The sequence below is a fragment of the Pleurodeles waltl genome, chromosome 10 (genome assembly GCF_031143425.1).
Source record: "Pleurodeles waltl isolate 20211129_DDA chromosome 10, aPleWal1.hap1.20221129, whole genome shotgun sequence".
Classification (NCBI taxonomy): domain Eukaryota; kingdom Metazoa; phylum Chordata; class Amphibia; order Caudata; family Salamandridae; genus Pleurodeles; species Pleurodeles waltl.
Genome location: NC_090449.1, coordinates 281,534,854 through 281,551,845, shown reverse-complemented (window position 1 = coordinate 281,551,845; position 16,992 = coordinate 281,534,854). Strand labels below are relative to the sequence as shown.

The window sequence follows — 16,992 nt, the reverse complement described above, 5'->3', positions numbered from 1 at the left end:
GGAGGGGGGTGCTTAGCACATTCACCTCACTGGCCGAAATTCAGAGAGATTGAAATTAGGTGAACTTACTACTAAGAAAACTGTTCTTTTGCCTATGGGCTAGTTAATACGGTTTAGGAATATGAACATTTTCTAGGGATTTGCAGCTTGACGAAGGGAACTGATGAAAGCATGTGAATCTATAATGACCTTATATTGGAAAATGAGCTAAGCAAATGCACTTAAAATAATTTTTAGCCAGTCCAGGATTTTTTTTAGCCAACCTGTAAGGCAAGGGCATAACACAAAGTACAGATGAAATCAAGTGTTTATAAAACTTAAAAAATATAGTTGTTTAATCCAATGTAGAAAGATGACAACATTAAACAAGCCAAATAAAACAAATTACAGATGATAGTGTGGAGTGCAACTACAATGGATAGAAAAATAAGAAAAACGTGTAGACAGGAGTGCAGGGGTTACAATGGGGCTACTTGATTTCTGTACGATCACTATGGGTTCTTTCTGGCTCTGCCATAAAACAACAAATTTCAAACAAAATAAGTAGTTGAAGGATTATAGGATGCAGAATGGCAACTCATCTAAAAAACATTTAAAGTTTTTCACCTCTTTTCGAACTGGACTCTTCTTCAGTGAGGTCAATCACTATTCCAGAACCCTTCTTCATTTCTTCAATTGAAACCTGTAAGAATCAAATATTAAAGAATAGTAACATTTAGGCTTCTTGAGCTATGAACACTGGTAAAGAAGAGAAAAACATCAAACTTAAATGTTAACAATGATTACTTAAAATAAATCTATGCATGCTCTGGCTTAAACACAAAATTACAAGAAAATGCAGTCCCACATTTTACCAATTTCCATGTAGACAGATGAATCCAATTCTTTTCAGCCAGTGATAAAACAAAAAGTTACTTACCTACATCAGTTTCAGTTAAAAACAATGATAAAAACAAAAAAAGGACATTATAAAATACAAAGTAAAAATTATTCATAAATATACAATGCTTGATATTAGCAAAACGAACTTCAGAGATGATGATCTCTTTTTAAAAGACTTGTGCAGAAAGCAACCATGGCAAAGCAATCATTAGGAGAAGACAACATTTAAATAAAAAAAACAATTACACAAAATGCTAGTTTGCACCTAGTAGAATTGTTTTAACAGAGGAACAAGGTACCATATGCTAGCAAGTTTATAATATTCACAACAAACATGGAATGCACCATCCTTAAGTAAGAAGCAATAAATGGTGCATATGACCTGCACTGAATTTAGGTAACAATTTACTATTATATAAACTATGCACTAAACTTAAGTAGGCTTTTATACTAAACAGGTTTCAGTGGCTATAAACAATCTCACATTGTGTTTGGTAATTCAATGGATCAATTAATTAGCACCTATGTTGAAAAAAGATATTTATAGCACACAACTTAACTTTATCTTGTTCTGGAAGGTCTCAAAAGCTCAGGCTTACCAAGCTTATCAGATACCTCTTTCCTACAGGATAGCAAACACATTTTAGAGATTAATTAGTGGACATCCTAAGGTAATTTCATGGTTAAAGCTTAGGGCAGGATTGATCAAAACAGAGACCCATAGGAACACTGGTGAGAGTTTGATAATATTTCCTTTGTAGTTTAAATCCAATTCTTCATGGCACAGGTAATGAGAAGTGGCCTGTGATATAACAGGAAGATGCCTTCATAACCAATTTTGCTCAACCCGCAGGAAGAAAAAGCTACAAACTGGCAGTAATGATCTTCCAGGTGGGTATTTTATCTACCTGCAGATTTCTCAACTATAGAATAATCAAAGATGCTAGACTGGACCCATAAACTTCAAAACTCACGCTTCTGGTAGGGGTCACTGGGTTTGCATCAGGGCTGGAAGTGGTGTCATGTGACATCACCAAAGCTATATAGTGCCCACCTTGGAGCAGCGATACCAGTTCCCATCTAGAAGGTTATCAATACTAAAATTAATTTGGAATCTTATTAATTCTCCCTATAACACATGCATCAAACTGGGAGGCGGGTGGGTCAGTGAGGAATATAGAGGCAGGTAGATGTTCCACCAGAAAGATTGCGTCCACAGGTATGTAACTTTTTGATGGATACTTTCACCTGCATATTTGTCACCTGTAGAATAGATTTCAAACCAGTAACCTGCCCTGGGTGAGAACTGATGGATAGTGAGACTAGGAATGTTGCAGGACCGATCTGGCAAAGTTGCCATCCTTACACACTCCAAAATCCAAGTAGTAATGCTTGGCTAAGGTGTGTAGAGACGTCCATGTCGATGCTTTGCACACCTCTATCAGTAATCCCCTGGCAAGTGCATAAATTGATTTTGTTCTAGAGGAATAGGCTCCGATCACTTCGGGAGGTTCTTTCTTGGCCATAGTGTGTCATGTCCCCATCTAAACCACTGTCCCCTTCTTGGAACCACAATAGCACACAAAAAAAAAGAGCGAGAAGCCAAGAGCTGACAATGTCTCCTTCACCCTTAATGTTGCAAATGTCTTAAACACCCCTACAAGCATGTATACACTCGAGGGGCAGGTCCACAACCACATGGGAATAAACCACCTCAGGTTGCCAACTTGCCAACACCTAGAGCGAGTTGGGTTCACATTCAGACAATTTAATTTAATTGAGCATGAGGGATAATATACTTGATGTAAAAATGTAAAGTGCACCAGCCATTGTCTTCTATCTGATATCATGTTTTGTGCTTGAATACAGCAGTGTAGCCAAACATTTTTGGAAATGATCACACGCAAGTCCTTTTCCCAACTTTTTTGCATAGCCTTCTGCTGCTAACCTGCCATCTGAAATTGCGTTTTAAAGTTTAGTTAGCAGATCTTCAGGAACCACAAAAGCATGTACTAGAGTGTGAGCAAACCATGCCAAAGGTGTAGCTGGATTATCAAGGATATATTATTTTGGAGAAAAAAAATACAAGGGTGTGGTCCACCTCTCTATTTAAAGAGCTCTAATGTAATCACCTGGCCATCAACAAAGCGATCATTCAATATCCTCAGCCCCAAGTCAGTTATTTTTCTTTGGGCTTTTGATTGATAAAAAGTGAACATCTAGGGGCTATTATTAATCGGGATCAGTGATTGACGAGTCTCTTCAGGCCCACGTGGCAACCAATCTATGGCAAGAGTACACAGAACATGTCACAGAGTCACAGTGTAAATGAAGTCATATAGCCGTACAAGCCACAATAGTGGTCAATGGAGTGCCTTCTGCCATAACTTGCCCTATTAGATATGATGGAAGACAGAATTCAGGAGGTATCTGAAGAAACATTTGGCTTGGGTCAGTCCCTCTTTCTGCATAACAGTGTCAAAGCATCCCTGTTAACCTTTGGTTGCCTCCTCTCCCATACAAAACTCAGCAACACAATGTAGTTTGTTGTAGAATGCTCTTGCTAATGTTAAGGGTCTATATGTGAATAAGTACAGTAACTGTGGTGAAAAACATCTTTAAACAGAGAAATGTGTCCGGACCATGAAAGTAGGACCCTATCCAGTCATTCTGTCCGCTCTTTGATTTTACAGATTGCTGGATCATTATTCTCTTGAATGACTAAAGCCAAGTTATGGTGGACCACAATACCCAATTATGTAGCGGGGCGATCACACTTCACTATTGGGAAATATGTTGTAGGTCTGCAAGTGCCAGAGGTGATCAGGATTATCTGGGTTTACCGCAGTTGATATGCAGTCCAAAAAGTGGCCATCGGTCAGTCTTTGATGCACTACCACCACTAACTTTTTTTGAACACTTCTGGCAAAGCCTCTATATTGAGGGTAATACACAAAAATGTTGTTAGTAACGTAAAAAATAACATTACGTATTGGGGGTGGAGAGGATGGAGGCAGGAGGAGTAATTGTCTTGATGTAAGCCGTGGCAGACTCCTCAAAACATCTGGCTTCTATTAGGTATTGGCTCATGGCAAAGAAAATATGGTTCACCCTTGGTAGCTGGGTTAAGCAATGGTTTAGGTGCCAGGGAGAGTGCACTTCTGCACATTAGTGGGCTTCACTGCCTCATGTGGGTTCCAGTGATCACAGATGCTGAGGTTCCCCATATGAGCACCCCATCCCAATGTGGGACATATCAGTTGTAAAGACCACAGAGGGAGACAGTTCTTTGAAACTTCTGCCTTCAATGATGTTTTCTACCATATGATGATTCTCTCTCTGTACAGCGTTTGTAACAACCACTAAATCATCCCAGTCCTCCACTGATTGGGACCACTGGCTTTGCAACCACTCTTAAACTGGTTTAATTTTTAGGGTGGCAAAACAGATTCTCACTGGTTTTCACTATAAAAGAGCCCATCTCTTCTGGTAAAGACAAAGTTGCTTTGCCAATGCTAGAATACTTTTGTATTTAAAATTGCTTTCGCCTTCACCAATTCAATGTAGTTGCCTGCAATACTTTCCTTCGTGGAAAGGGGGGCTGACTTCTCTACGTTTAGGTAGAAACGTAGTTTGTGTAGTGTTTGTATTACTGTCTGCATATATTCCTGGCATTTGGTCATTGAGCATGATTTTACCAGACAGTGGCCTATTGTAAGGAAATGCCTCCTTGGCATGGTTGCCCCCTGACTTTTTGCCTTTGCTGATGCTATGTTTACAATTGAAAGTGTGCTGAGGCCTGCTAACCAGGCCCCAGCACCAGTGTTCTTTCCCTAACCTGTACTTTTGTATCCACAATTGGCAGACCCTGGCATCCAGATAAGTCCCTTGTAACTGGTACTCCTAGTACCAAGGGCCCTGATGCCAAGGAAGGTCTCTAAGGGCTGCAGCATGTCTTATGCCACCCTGGAGACCTCTCACTCAGCACAGACACTGCTTGCCAGCTTGTGTGTGCTAGTGAGGACAAAACAAGTAAGTCGACATGGCACTCCCCTCAGGGTGCCATGCCAGCCTCTCACTGCCTATGCAGTATAGGTAAGACACCCCGCTAGCAGGCCTTACAGCCCCAAGGCAGGGTGCACTATACCATAGGTGAGGGTACCAGTGCATGAGCATGGTACCCCTACAGTGTCTAAACAAAACCTTAGACATTGTAAGTGCAGGGTAGCCATAAGAGTATATGGTCTGGGAGTCTGTCAAACACGAACTCCACAGCACCATAATGGCTACACTGAAAACTGGGAAGTTTGGTATCAAACTTCTCAGCACAATAAATGCACACTGATGCCAGTGTACATTTTATTGCAAAATACACCCCAGAGGGCACCTTAGAGGTGCCCCCTGAAACTTAACCGACTGTCTGTGTAGGCTGACTAGTTCCAGCAGCCTGCCACACTAGAGACATGTTGCTGGCCCCATGGGGAGAGTGCCTTTGTCACTCTGAGGCCAGTAACAAAGCCTGCACTGGGTGGAGATGCTAACACCTCCCCCAGGCAGGAGCTGTGACACCTGGCGGTGAGCCTCAAAGGCTCACCCCTTTGTCACAGCCCAGCAGGGCACTCCAGCTTAGTGGAGTTGCCCGCCCCCTCCGGCCACGGCCCCCACTTTTGGCGGCAAGGCTGGAGGGAACAAAGAAAGCAACAAGGAGGAGTCACTGGCCAGTCAGGACAGCCCCTAAGGTGTCCTGAGCTGAGGTGACTCTAACTTTTAGAAATCCTCCATCTTGCAGATGGAGGATTCCCCCAATAGGGTTAGGATTGTGACCCCCTCCCCTTGGGAGGAGGCACAAAGAGGGTGTACCCACCCTCAGGGCTAGTAGCCATTGGCTACTAACCCCCCAGACCTAAACACGCCCTTAAATTTAGTATTTAAGGGCTACCCTGAACCCTAGAAAATTAGATTCCTGCGACAACAAGAAGAAGGACTGCCCAGCTGAAAACCCCTGCAGAGGAAGACCAGAAGACAACAACTGCCTTGGCTCCAGAAACTCACCGGCCTGTCTCCTGCCTTCCAAAGAACTCTGCTCCAGCGACGCCTTCCGAAGGGACCAGCGACCTCTGAATCCTCTGAGGACTGCCCTGCTTCGACGACGACAAGAAACTCCCGAGGACAGCGGACCTGCTCCAAAAAGACTGCAACTTTATCCAAAGAAGCAGCTTTAAAGAACCCTGCAATCTCCCCGCAAGAAGCGTGAGACTTGCAACACTGCACCCGGCGACCCCGACTCGGCTGGTGGAGAACCAACACCTCAGGGAGGACCCCCGGACTACTCTCCGACTGAGTACCAAAACCTGTCCCCCCTGAGCCCCCACAGCGCCGCCTGCAGAGGGAATCCCGAGGCTTCCCCTGACCGCGACTCTCTGAAACCTAAGTCCCGACGCCTGGAAAAGACCCTGCACCCGCAGCCCCCAGGACCTGAAGGACCGGACTTTCACTGGAGGAGTGACCCCCAGGAGTCCCTCTCCCTTGCCCAAATGGAGGTTTCCCCGAGGAAGCCCCCCCTTGCCTGCCTGCAGCGCTGAAGAGATCCGTTGATCTCTCATAGACTAACATTGCAAACCCGACGCTTGTTTCTACCCTGCACCCGGCCGCCCCCGCGCTGCTGAGGGTGAAATTTCTGTGTGGGCTTGTGTCCCCCCCGATGCCCTACAAAACCCCCCTGGTCTGCCCTCCGAAGACGCGGGTACTTACCTGCAAGCAGACCGGAACCGGGGCACCCCCTTCTCTCCATTCTAGCCTATGCGTTTTGGGCACCACTTTGAACTCTGCACCTGACCGGCCTTGAGCTGCTGGTGTGGTGACTTTGGGGTTGCTCTGAACCCCCAACGGTGGGCTACCTTGGACCAAGAACTGAACCCTGTAAGTGTCTTACTTACCTGGTAAAACTAACAAAAACTTACCTCCCCCAGGAACTGTGAAAATTGCACTAAGTGTCCACTTTTGAAATAGCTATTTGTCAATAACTTGAAAAGTATACATGCAATTGAAATGATTCAAAGTTCCTAATGTACTTACCTGCAATACCTTTCAAACAAGATATTACATGTTAAATTTGAACCTGTGGTTCTTAAAATAAACTAAGAAAATATATTTTTCAATAACAAAACCTATTGGCTGGATTTGTCTCTGAGTGTGTGTACCTCATTTATTGTCTATGTGTATGTACAACAAATGCTTAACACTACTCCTTGGATAAGCCTACTGCTCGACCACACTACCACAAAATAGAGCATTAGTATTATCTCTTTTTACCACTATTTTACCTCTAAGGGGAACCCTTGGACTCTGTGCATGCTATTCCTTACTTGGAAATAGCACATACAGAGACAACTTCCTACATTGGTGGATCAGCGGTGGGATACAAGACTTTGCATTTGCTGGACTACTCAGCCAATACCTGATCACACGACAAATTCCAAAATTGTCATTAGAAATTGATTTTTGCAATTTGAAAAGTTTTCTAAATTCTTAAAAGACCTGCTAGGGCCTTGTGTTAGATCCTGTTTAGCATTTCTTTTAGAGTTTAAAAGTTTGTAAAAGTTTGAATTAGAACCTAGAACTAGTTGTAGATTCTTAAAAAGTATTCCAACTTTTAGAAGCAAAATGTCTAGCACAGATGTGACTGTGGTGGAACTCGACACCACACCTTACCTCCATCTACAGATGAGAGAGCTAAGGTCACTCTGTAAACTAAAGAAAATAACAATAGGCCCCAAACCTACCAAAATACAGCTCCAGGAGCTTTTGGCAGAGTTTGAAAAGGCCAATCCCTCTGAGGGTGGCAACTCAGAGGATGAAGATAGTGACTTGGAGGGAAATTCCCCCCCTCCAGTCCTACTTAGGGAGAGCAGGGCTACTCAAGCCCTGACTCCACAAATAATAGTCAGAGATGCTGGTTCCCTCACAGGAGGGACCAACAACTCTGAAATCACTGAGGATAACTCCAGTGAAGAGGACATCCAGTTAGCCAGGATGGCCAAAAGATTGGCTTTGGAAAGACAGATCCTAGCCATAGAGAGGGAAAGACAAGAGATGGGCCTAGGACCCATCAATGGTGGCAGCAACATAAATAGGGTCAGAGATTCTCCTGACATGTTGAAAATCCCCAAAGGGATTGTAACTAAATATGAAGATGGTGATGACATCACCAAATGGTTCACAGCTTTTGAGAGGGCTTGTGTAACCAGAAAAGTGAACAAATCTCACTGGGGTGCTCTCCTTTGGGAAATGTTCACAGGAAAGTGTAGGGATAGACTCCTCACACTCTCTGGAAAAGATGCAGAATCTTATGACCTCATGAAGGGTACCCTGATTGAGGGCTTTGGATTCTCCACTGAGGAGTATAGGATTAGATTCAGGGGCGCTCAAAAATCCTCGAGCCAGACCTGGGTTGACTTTGTAGACTACTCAGTAAAAACACTAGATGGTTGGATTCAAGGCAGTGGTGTAAGTAATTATGATGGGCTGTACAATTTATTTGTGAAAGAACACCTGTTAAGTAATTGTTTCAATGATAAACTGCATCAGCATCTGGTAGACCTAGGACCAATTTCTCCCCAAGAATTGGGAAAGAAGGCGGACCATTGGGTCAAGACTAGGGTGTCCAAAACTTCCACAGGGGGTGACCAAAAGAAAGGGGTCACAAAACCTCCCCAGGGGAAAGGTGGTGAGACAGCCAAAAATAAAAATAGTCAAGAGTCTTCTACAAGCCCCCAAAAACCTGCACAGGAGGGTGGGCCCAGAGCCTCTTCACAAAACAATCCTGGGTACAAGGGTAAAAACTTTGATCCCAAAAAGGCCTGGTGTCGAAACTGTAGTCAGTCTGGACACCAAACTGGAGACAAGGCCTGTCCCAAGAAAAGTTCCACTCCAAACTCCAATCCAGGTAACACTGGAATGGCTAGTCTCCAAGTGGGATCAACAGTGTGCCCAGAGCAAATCAGGGTCCACACTGAAGCTACTCTAGTCTCTGAGGGTGGGGTGGATTTAGCCACACTAGCTGCCTGGCCTCCTAACATGCAAAAATACAGGCAGCAGCTCTTTATTAATGGGACAAGTGTAGAGGGCCTGAGGGATACAGGTGCCAGTGTCACCATGGTGACAGAGAAACTGGTTTCCCCTGGCCAATACCTGACTGGAAAAACTTATACAGTCACCAATGCTGACAATCAAACTAAAGCACATCCCATGGCAATGGTAACTTTAGAATGGGGAGGGGTCAATGGCCTGAAACAGGTGGTGGTCTCCTCAAACATCCCAGTAGACTGTCTGCTTGGAAATGACCTGGAGTCCTCAGCATGGGCTGAGGTAGAACTAAAGACCCATGCAGCCATGCTGGGTATCCCTGAACTGGTGTGTGTAAAAACAAGAGCACAATGCAAGGCACAGGGTGAAAAAGTAGAGCTGGAGTCTGAAAAAATGGCCCAGCCTACCAAGAGAAAAGGAAAGTCAGTTGGGAAACCAACTGCAACACAGTCAGAAAAAGAGAACCTCTCTTCTCAGGAAGAAGTTCTGCCCTCTGAGGGAACTGAGCCTTTGGAGCTTGAACCTTATCAGGTTGAGCTCTTAGGCCCAGGGGGACCCTCAAGGGAAGAGCTGTGTAAGGGACAAGAAACCTGTCCCTCTCTTGAAGGCCTTAGGCAGCAAGCTGCTGAAGAGTCCAAGGGCAAGAAAAATGGAACACATAGGGTCTATTGGGAAGATGGACTCCTGTACACTGAGGCCAGAGACCCCAAACCTGGTGCCACTAGGAGAGTGGTAGTGCCTCAGTCGTTCAGAGAGTTTATTCTGACCTTAGCCCATGATATTCCCCTTGCTGGGCATTTGGGACAAACCAAGACGTGGGAGAGGTTAGTCAACCACTTCTACTGGCCCAATATGTCCCAGAAGGTTAAGGAGTTTTGCCTCTCCTGCCCCACCTGTCAATCCAGTGGTAAGACAGGTGGGCACCCAAAGGCCCCCCTCATTCCACTTCCAGTGGTGGGGGTCCCCTTTGAAAGTGTGGGTGTGGACATAGTTGGTCCACTGGAACCTCCCACAGCCTCAGGAAATATGTACATCCTAGTAGTAGTGGATCATGCTACTAGGTATCCTGAAGCTATTCCCCTTAGGTCGACTACTGCCCCTGCAGTAGCCAAGGCCCTCATTGGTATCTTTACCAGAGTGGGTTTCCCTAAGGAGGTGGTGTCTGACAGAGGTACCAACTTCATGTCAGCATACCTAAAACACATGTGGAATGAGTGTGGAGTGACTTACAAATTCACTACACCATACCATCCACAAACTAATGGCTTAGTTGAGAGATTCAACAAGACATTAAAAGGCATGATCATGGGGCTCCCAGAAAAACTCAAAAGGAGATGGGATGTCCTCTTGCCATGTCTGCTTTTTGCTTACAGAGAGGTGCCACAGAAGGGAGTAGGATTCTCACCCTTTGAACTTCTGTTTGGTCACCCTGTAAGGGGACCACTTGCTCTTGTTAAAGAAGGCTGGGAGAGACCTCTTCATGAGCCTAAACAAGACATAGTGGACTATGTACTTGGCCTTCGCTCTAGAATGGCAGAGTACATGGAAAAGGCAACCAAAAACCTTGAGGCCAGCCAACAGCTCCAGAAGTTTTGGTATGACCAAAAGGCTGCACTGGTTGAGTTCCAACCAGGGCAGAAAGTCTGGGTTCTGGAGCCTGTGGCTCCCAGGGCACTCCAGGACAAATGGAGTGGCCCTTACCCAGTGCTAGAAAGGAAGAGTCAGGTCACCTACCTGGTGGACCTGGGCACAAGCAGGAGCCCCAAGAGGGTGATCCATGTGAACCGCCTTAAGCTCTTCCATGACAGGGCTGATGTGAATCTGTTGATGGTAACAGATGAGGATCAGGAGGCAGAGAGTGAACCTCTCCCTGATCTTCTATCATCAGACCCAAAAGATGGCTCAGTAGATGGAGTGATCTACTCAGACACCCTCTCTGGCCAACAGCAAGCTGATTGTAGGAGAGTTCTACAACAGTTTCCTGAACTCTTCTCCTTAACCCCTGGTCAGACACACCTGTGTACCCATGATGTGGACACAGGAGACAGCATGCCTGTCAAGAACAAAATCTTTAGACAGTCTGACCATGTTAAGGAAAGCATCAAGGTGGAAGTCCACAAGATGCTGGAATTGGGAGTAATTGAGCGCTCCGACAGCCCCTGGGCTAGCCCAGTGGTCTTAGTCCCCAAACCTCACACCAAAGATGGAAAGAAAGAGATGAGGTTTTGTGTGGACTACAGAGGGCTCAACTCTGTCACCAAGACAGATGCTCATCCAATTCCTAGAGCTGATGAGCTCATAGATAAATTAGGTGCTGCCAAATTCTTAAGTACCTTTGACTTGACAGCAGGGTACTGGCAAATAAAAATGGCACCTGGAGCAAAAGAGAAAACAGCATTCTCCACACCTGATGGGCATTACCAGTTTACTGTTATGCCCTTTGGTTTAAAGAATGCCCCTGCCACCTTCCAAAGGTTGGTGAATCAAGTCCTTGCTGGTTTGGAGTCCTTTAGCACAGCTTATCTTGATGATATTGCTGTCTTTAGCTCCACCTGGCAGGATCACCTGGTCCACCTGAAGAAGGTTTTGAAGGCTCTGCAATCTGCAGGCCTCTCTATCAAGGCATCCAAATGCCAGATAGGGCAGGGAACTGTGGTTTACTTGGGCCACCTTGTAGGTGGAGGCCAAGTTCAGCCACTCCAACCCAAGATCCAGACTATTCTGGACTGGGTAGCTCCAAAAACCCAGACTCAAGTCAGGGCATTCCTTGGCTTGACTGGGTATTACAGGAGGTTTGTGAAGGGATATGGATCCATTGTGACAGCCCTCACTGAACTCACCTCCAAGAAAATGCCCAAGAAAGTGAACTGGACTGTGGAATGCCAACAGGCCTTTGACACCCTGAAACAAGCAATGTGCTCAGCACCAGTTCTAAAAGCTCCAGATTATTCTAAGCAGTTCATTGTGCAGACAGATGCCTCTGAACATGGGATAGGGGCAGTTTTGTCCCAAACAAATGATGATGGCCTTGACCAGCCTGTTGCTTTCATTAGCAGGAGGTTACTCCCCAGGGAGCAGCGTTGGAGTGCCATTGAGAGGGAGGCCTTTGCTGTGGTTTGGTCCCTGAAGAAGCTGAGACCATACCTCTTTGGGACTCACTTCCTAGTTCAAACTGACCACAGACCTCTCAAATGGCTGATGCAAATGAAAGGTGAAAATCCTAAACTGTTGAGGTGGTCCATCTCCCTACAGGGAATGGACTTTATAGTGGAACACAGACCTGGGACTGCCCATGCCAATGCAGATGGCCTTTCCAGGTTCTTCCACTTAGAAAATGAAGACTCTCTTGGGAAAGGTTAGTCTCATCCTCTTTCGTTTGGGGGGGGGGGGTTGTGTAAGGAAATGCCTCCTTGGCATGGTTGCCCCCTGACTTTTTGCCTTTGCTGATGCTATGTTTACAATTGAAAGTGTGCTGAGGCCTGCTAACCAGGCCCCAGCACCAGTGTTCTTTCCCTAACCTGTACTTTTGTATCCACAATTGGCAGACCCTGGCATCCAGATAAGTCCCTTGTAACTGGTACTCCTAGTACCAAGGGCCCTGATGCCAAGGAAGGTCTCTAAGGGCTGCAGCATGTCTTATGCCACCCTGGAGACCTCTCACTCAGCACAGACACACTGCTTGCCAGCTTGTGTGTGCTAGTGAGGACAAAACGAGTAAGTCGACATGGCACTCCCCTCAGGGTGCCATGCCAGCCTCTCACTGCCTATGCAGTATAGGTAAGACACCCCTCTAGCAGGCCTTACAGCCCCAAGGCAGGGTGCACTATACCATAGGTGAGGGTACCAGTGCATGAGCATGGTACCCCTACAGTGTCTAAACAAAACCTTAGACATTGTAAGTGCAGGGTAGCCATAAGAGTATATGGTCTGGGAGTCTGTCAAACACGAACTCCACAGCACCATAATGGCTACACTGAAAACTGGGAAGTTTGGTATCAAACTTCTCAGCACAATAAATGCACACTGATGCCAGTGTACATTTTATTGCAAAATACACCCCAGAGGGCACCTTAGAGGTGCCCCCTGAAACTTAACCGACTGTCTGTGTAGGCTGACTAGTTCCAGCAGCCTGCCACACTAGAGACATGTTGCTGGCCCCATGGGGAGAGTGCCTTTGTCACTCTGAGGCCAGTAACAAAGCCTGCACTGGGTGGAGATGCTAACACCTCCCCCAGGCAGGAGCTGTGACACCTGGCGGTGAGCCTCAAAGGCTCACCCCTTTGTCACAGCCCAGCAGGGCACTCCAGCTTAGTGGAGTTGCCCGCCCCCTCCGGCCACGGCCCCCACTTTTGGCGGCAAGGCTGGAGGGAACAAAGAAAGCAACAAGGAGGAGTCACTGGCCAGTCAGGACAGCCCCTAAGGTGTCCTGAGCTGAGGTGACTCTAACTTTTAGAAATCCTCCATCTTGCAGATGGAGGATTCCCCCAATAGGGTTAGGATTGTGACCCCCTCCCCTTGGGAGGAGGCACAAAGAGGGTGTACCCACCCTCAGGGCTAGTAGCCATTGGCTACTAACCCCGCAGACCTAAACACGCCCTTAAATTTAGTATTTAAGGGCTACCCTGAACCCTAGAAAATTAGATTCCTGCGACAACAAGAAGGACTGCCCAGCTGAAAACCCCTGCAGAGGAAGACCAGAAGACAACAACTGCCTTGGCTCCAGAAACTCACCGGCCTGTCTCCTGCCTTCCAAAAAACTCTGCTCCAGCGACGCCTTCCGAAGGGACCAGCGACCTCTGAATCCTCTGAGGACTGCCCTGCTTCGACGACGACAAGAAACTCCCGAGGACAGCGGACCTGCTCCAAAAAGACTGCAACTTTATCCAAAGAAGCAGCTTTAAAGAACCCTGCAATCTCCCCGCAAGAAGCGTGAGACTTGCAACACTGCACCCGGCGACCCAGACTCGGCTGGTGGAGAACCAACACCTCAGGGAGGACCCCCGGACTACTCTCCGACTGAGTACCAAAACCTGTCCCCCCTGAGCCCCCACAGCGCCGCCTGCAGAGGGAATCCCGAGGCTTCCCCTGACCGCGACTCTCTGAAACCTAAGTCCCGACGCCTGGAAAAGACCCTACACCCGCAGCCCCCAGGACCTGAAGGAGCGGACTTTCACTGGAGGAGTGACCCCCAGGAGTCCCTCTCCCTTGCCCAAGTGGAGGTTTCCCCGAGGAAGCCCCCCCTTGCCTGCCTGCAGCGCTGAAGAGATCCGTTGATCTCTCATAGATAACATTGCAAACCCGACGCTTGTTTCTACCCTGCACCCGGCCGCCCCCGCGCTGCTGAGGGTGAAATTTCTGTGTGGGCTTGTGTCCCCCCCGATGCCCTACAAAACCCCCCTGGTCTGCCCTCCGAAGACGCGGGTACTTACCTGCAAGCAGACCGGAACCGGGGCACCCCCTTCTCTCCATTCTAGCCTATGCGTTTTGGGCACCACTGAACTCTGCACCTGACCGGCCTTGAGCTGCTGGTGTGGTGACTTTGGGGTGCTCTGAACCCCCAACGGTGGGCTACCTTGGACCAAGAACTGAACCCTGTAAGTGTCTTACTTACCTGGTAAAACTAACAAAAACTTACCTCCCCCAGGAACTGTGAAAATTGCACTAAGTGTCCACTTTTGAAATAGCTATTTGTCAATAACTTGAAAAGTATACATGCAATTGAAATGATTCAAAGTTCCTAATGTACTTACCTGCAATATATTTCAAACAAGATATTACATGTTAAATTTGAACCTGTGGTTCTTAAAATAAACTAAGAAAATATATTTTTCTATAACAAAACCTATTGGCTGGATTTGTCTCTGAGTGTGTGTACCTCATTTATTGTCTATGTGTATGTACAACAAATGCTTAACACTACTCCTTGGATAAGCCTACTGCTCGACCACACTACCACAAAATAGAGCATTAGTATTATCTCTTTTTACCACTATTTTACCTCTAAGGGGAACCCTTGGACTCTGTGCATGCTATTCCTTACTTTGAAATAGCACATACAGAGCCAACTTCCTACACCTATGTAAGAAAAAAGTATATCCTTCCCCTTATCACGTCAGCTGCCAACAGTGCAAGGCACTTTGTAAACAATATTGGTGGCAATTTTATCCTAAATTGGTGCATTTTGAATTGGTAATGCAAACTGTTTACAACCAATCTTAAGTGTTTATGTCTGCTTTTCAACACCATATGGCAGTAGACACCTTTAAAACCTATGGTCACCATTTATTCCCCCCCCCTTTTTATTTGGAGAGTGAGAAGACTTCTTCTGTTATGGACATTGTGAACTTTTGTGCCTTGATGAACTTGCCCAAGAATCCAAGATCGATGATGGGCCTCAATGCTAAATCTACTTTTGGGATCAAAAGTTATACCTGCTCCTCTTCTTGAGTGTCTTGGTTCCTCCTCTCTTGCCACCATTTGCAGGAGGTCTTCTATCTCTTTTTGTAATAGAAATTTGTGTTGCTTGCAAGACATTTCTTTGGCTTCTTTGACATTTAGATGTCCTAGCTCAATTCATCGTTCAGCACTCATTTGTCACGTACAATTGTTTCCTCTCCTGGAGGAAACTGCCCAGTTAGCACTCTACAGATTTTTGGTCCTTATTCAGAGAGCCATTTTGATACAGAGGCTGACACTCTGGTGGTCTAGTTCTTTCCTTTAAACTAAAGGGCTGTCTTGGAGTCATAAGGTAGTGTCCACTACACTTATGTCGTGCACAACTGTTTTTATTGGCGTTTGCTGGATGATGGGAGTAATTCCTCTTTAGCTGCAGGGCCATCACTGCCTTTACTGTATCATTGTGTTTTTTTATCTGTTGGAGGGACTCCTCCACTGTTGCTCCAAATAGACTTTCCTCACAGAAAGGCATGTTAATCATGGATCCATGCATCTCTTCTTTGGAACCCAGAGACCCTAAGCCAGGTGTGTCTCCTAGTGGTGTTACCACTCCATATCTTCCTGCTGGCAGTGTCAGCTGCATCCAAGGCTAATTTCAGACAGTTGTTGGCTATTGTCATCCCCTCTTTAGTGACAATGTTTGCAGTTTTCATTTACAGGCCTGAGAGGTGTTGCATCAATCCCAGTTTCTCCTACTACTGTTGATACTTGATCAAAAACAACATTGGCGTTTTCTATTCACAGTTACAAGGATACTGATCTCTCCATTTTCCTTCCAACTGTTTCTATTTGCATGGTTTCTTTATCTGGTGGTGGACTGGTAGATGTTGGGGCATTCGCTCCCTTTTCTGCCGTAGGGACTATGATGTAGTCTCCGAGAGTGTTAACTTTTATAGAAAATTTTACCTTGTGTAGGTGCCTGTATTTTTCTGCACCCTGAGCGCAACTGTTCACGCTGCTTACAGAACAGAAATAATTTACTCTTGGGTCACCTTTCCAGAGATAAATACAGACTCAAACATATTTCACACATACAAAACAGCAAATGTACCACAACAATACAGAGCATACCAATACGTAGAAATACCTTTAAATTATCAACACCACCAAGATTGGTTCAATGGTGCCCTCCCACACGTAATACAACCTGTTAAATTAGGTTTTTTTAAGTAAAGACGGACTAACTTGGCCAACATTGGCACATATAAATCACATCCCAATGTGCAGACTATGCAAGTAGCTGAAGTACACACATCTTACAATGAGCTAGTAGCAATATATAGACGCTTAATGCATTTTGTAATGCGGACCTTAAACACTGCCACAGTGAAGGCTGCTCCACCTATAAATCAATTGGCACTTACAGGGATAAATCCACAAGCGGTCTACTCAATAATGGGAAAAGCGATCACAGAGCGGGAGACAATTCCGTTATTGTTTCCACAAAAAACAAACCAGCTGGAGGCAGTGTTTTCCCATACGGAACCCCAAGGTAAACCTAGAATTCTCACCATGTGCTTGACATTTGGAATGGTTCCCTCAGAGGAATGTGCCACTTGAGGCACAGTC

The 16,992-nt window shown here is 45.9% G+C and overlaps 1 protein-coding gene across 2 annotated transcripts in view; it reads right to left on the bottom strand.

Annotated features, from left to right (window-relative positions):
• Positions 1-16,992, bottom strand: part of ATF7IP2 (activating transcription factor 7 interacting protein 2) — a 239,021-nt gene that overhangs the window by 41,016 nt on the left and 181,013 nt on the right. For both annotated transcript variants that reach the window (XM_069210411.1, XM_069210412.1), the window contains exon 9: positions 607-682. In XM_069210411.1, the coding sequence (XP_069066512.1) occupies positions 607-682 (76 nt within the window). The remainder of the gene's footprint in view (positions 1-606; positions 683-16,992) is intronic.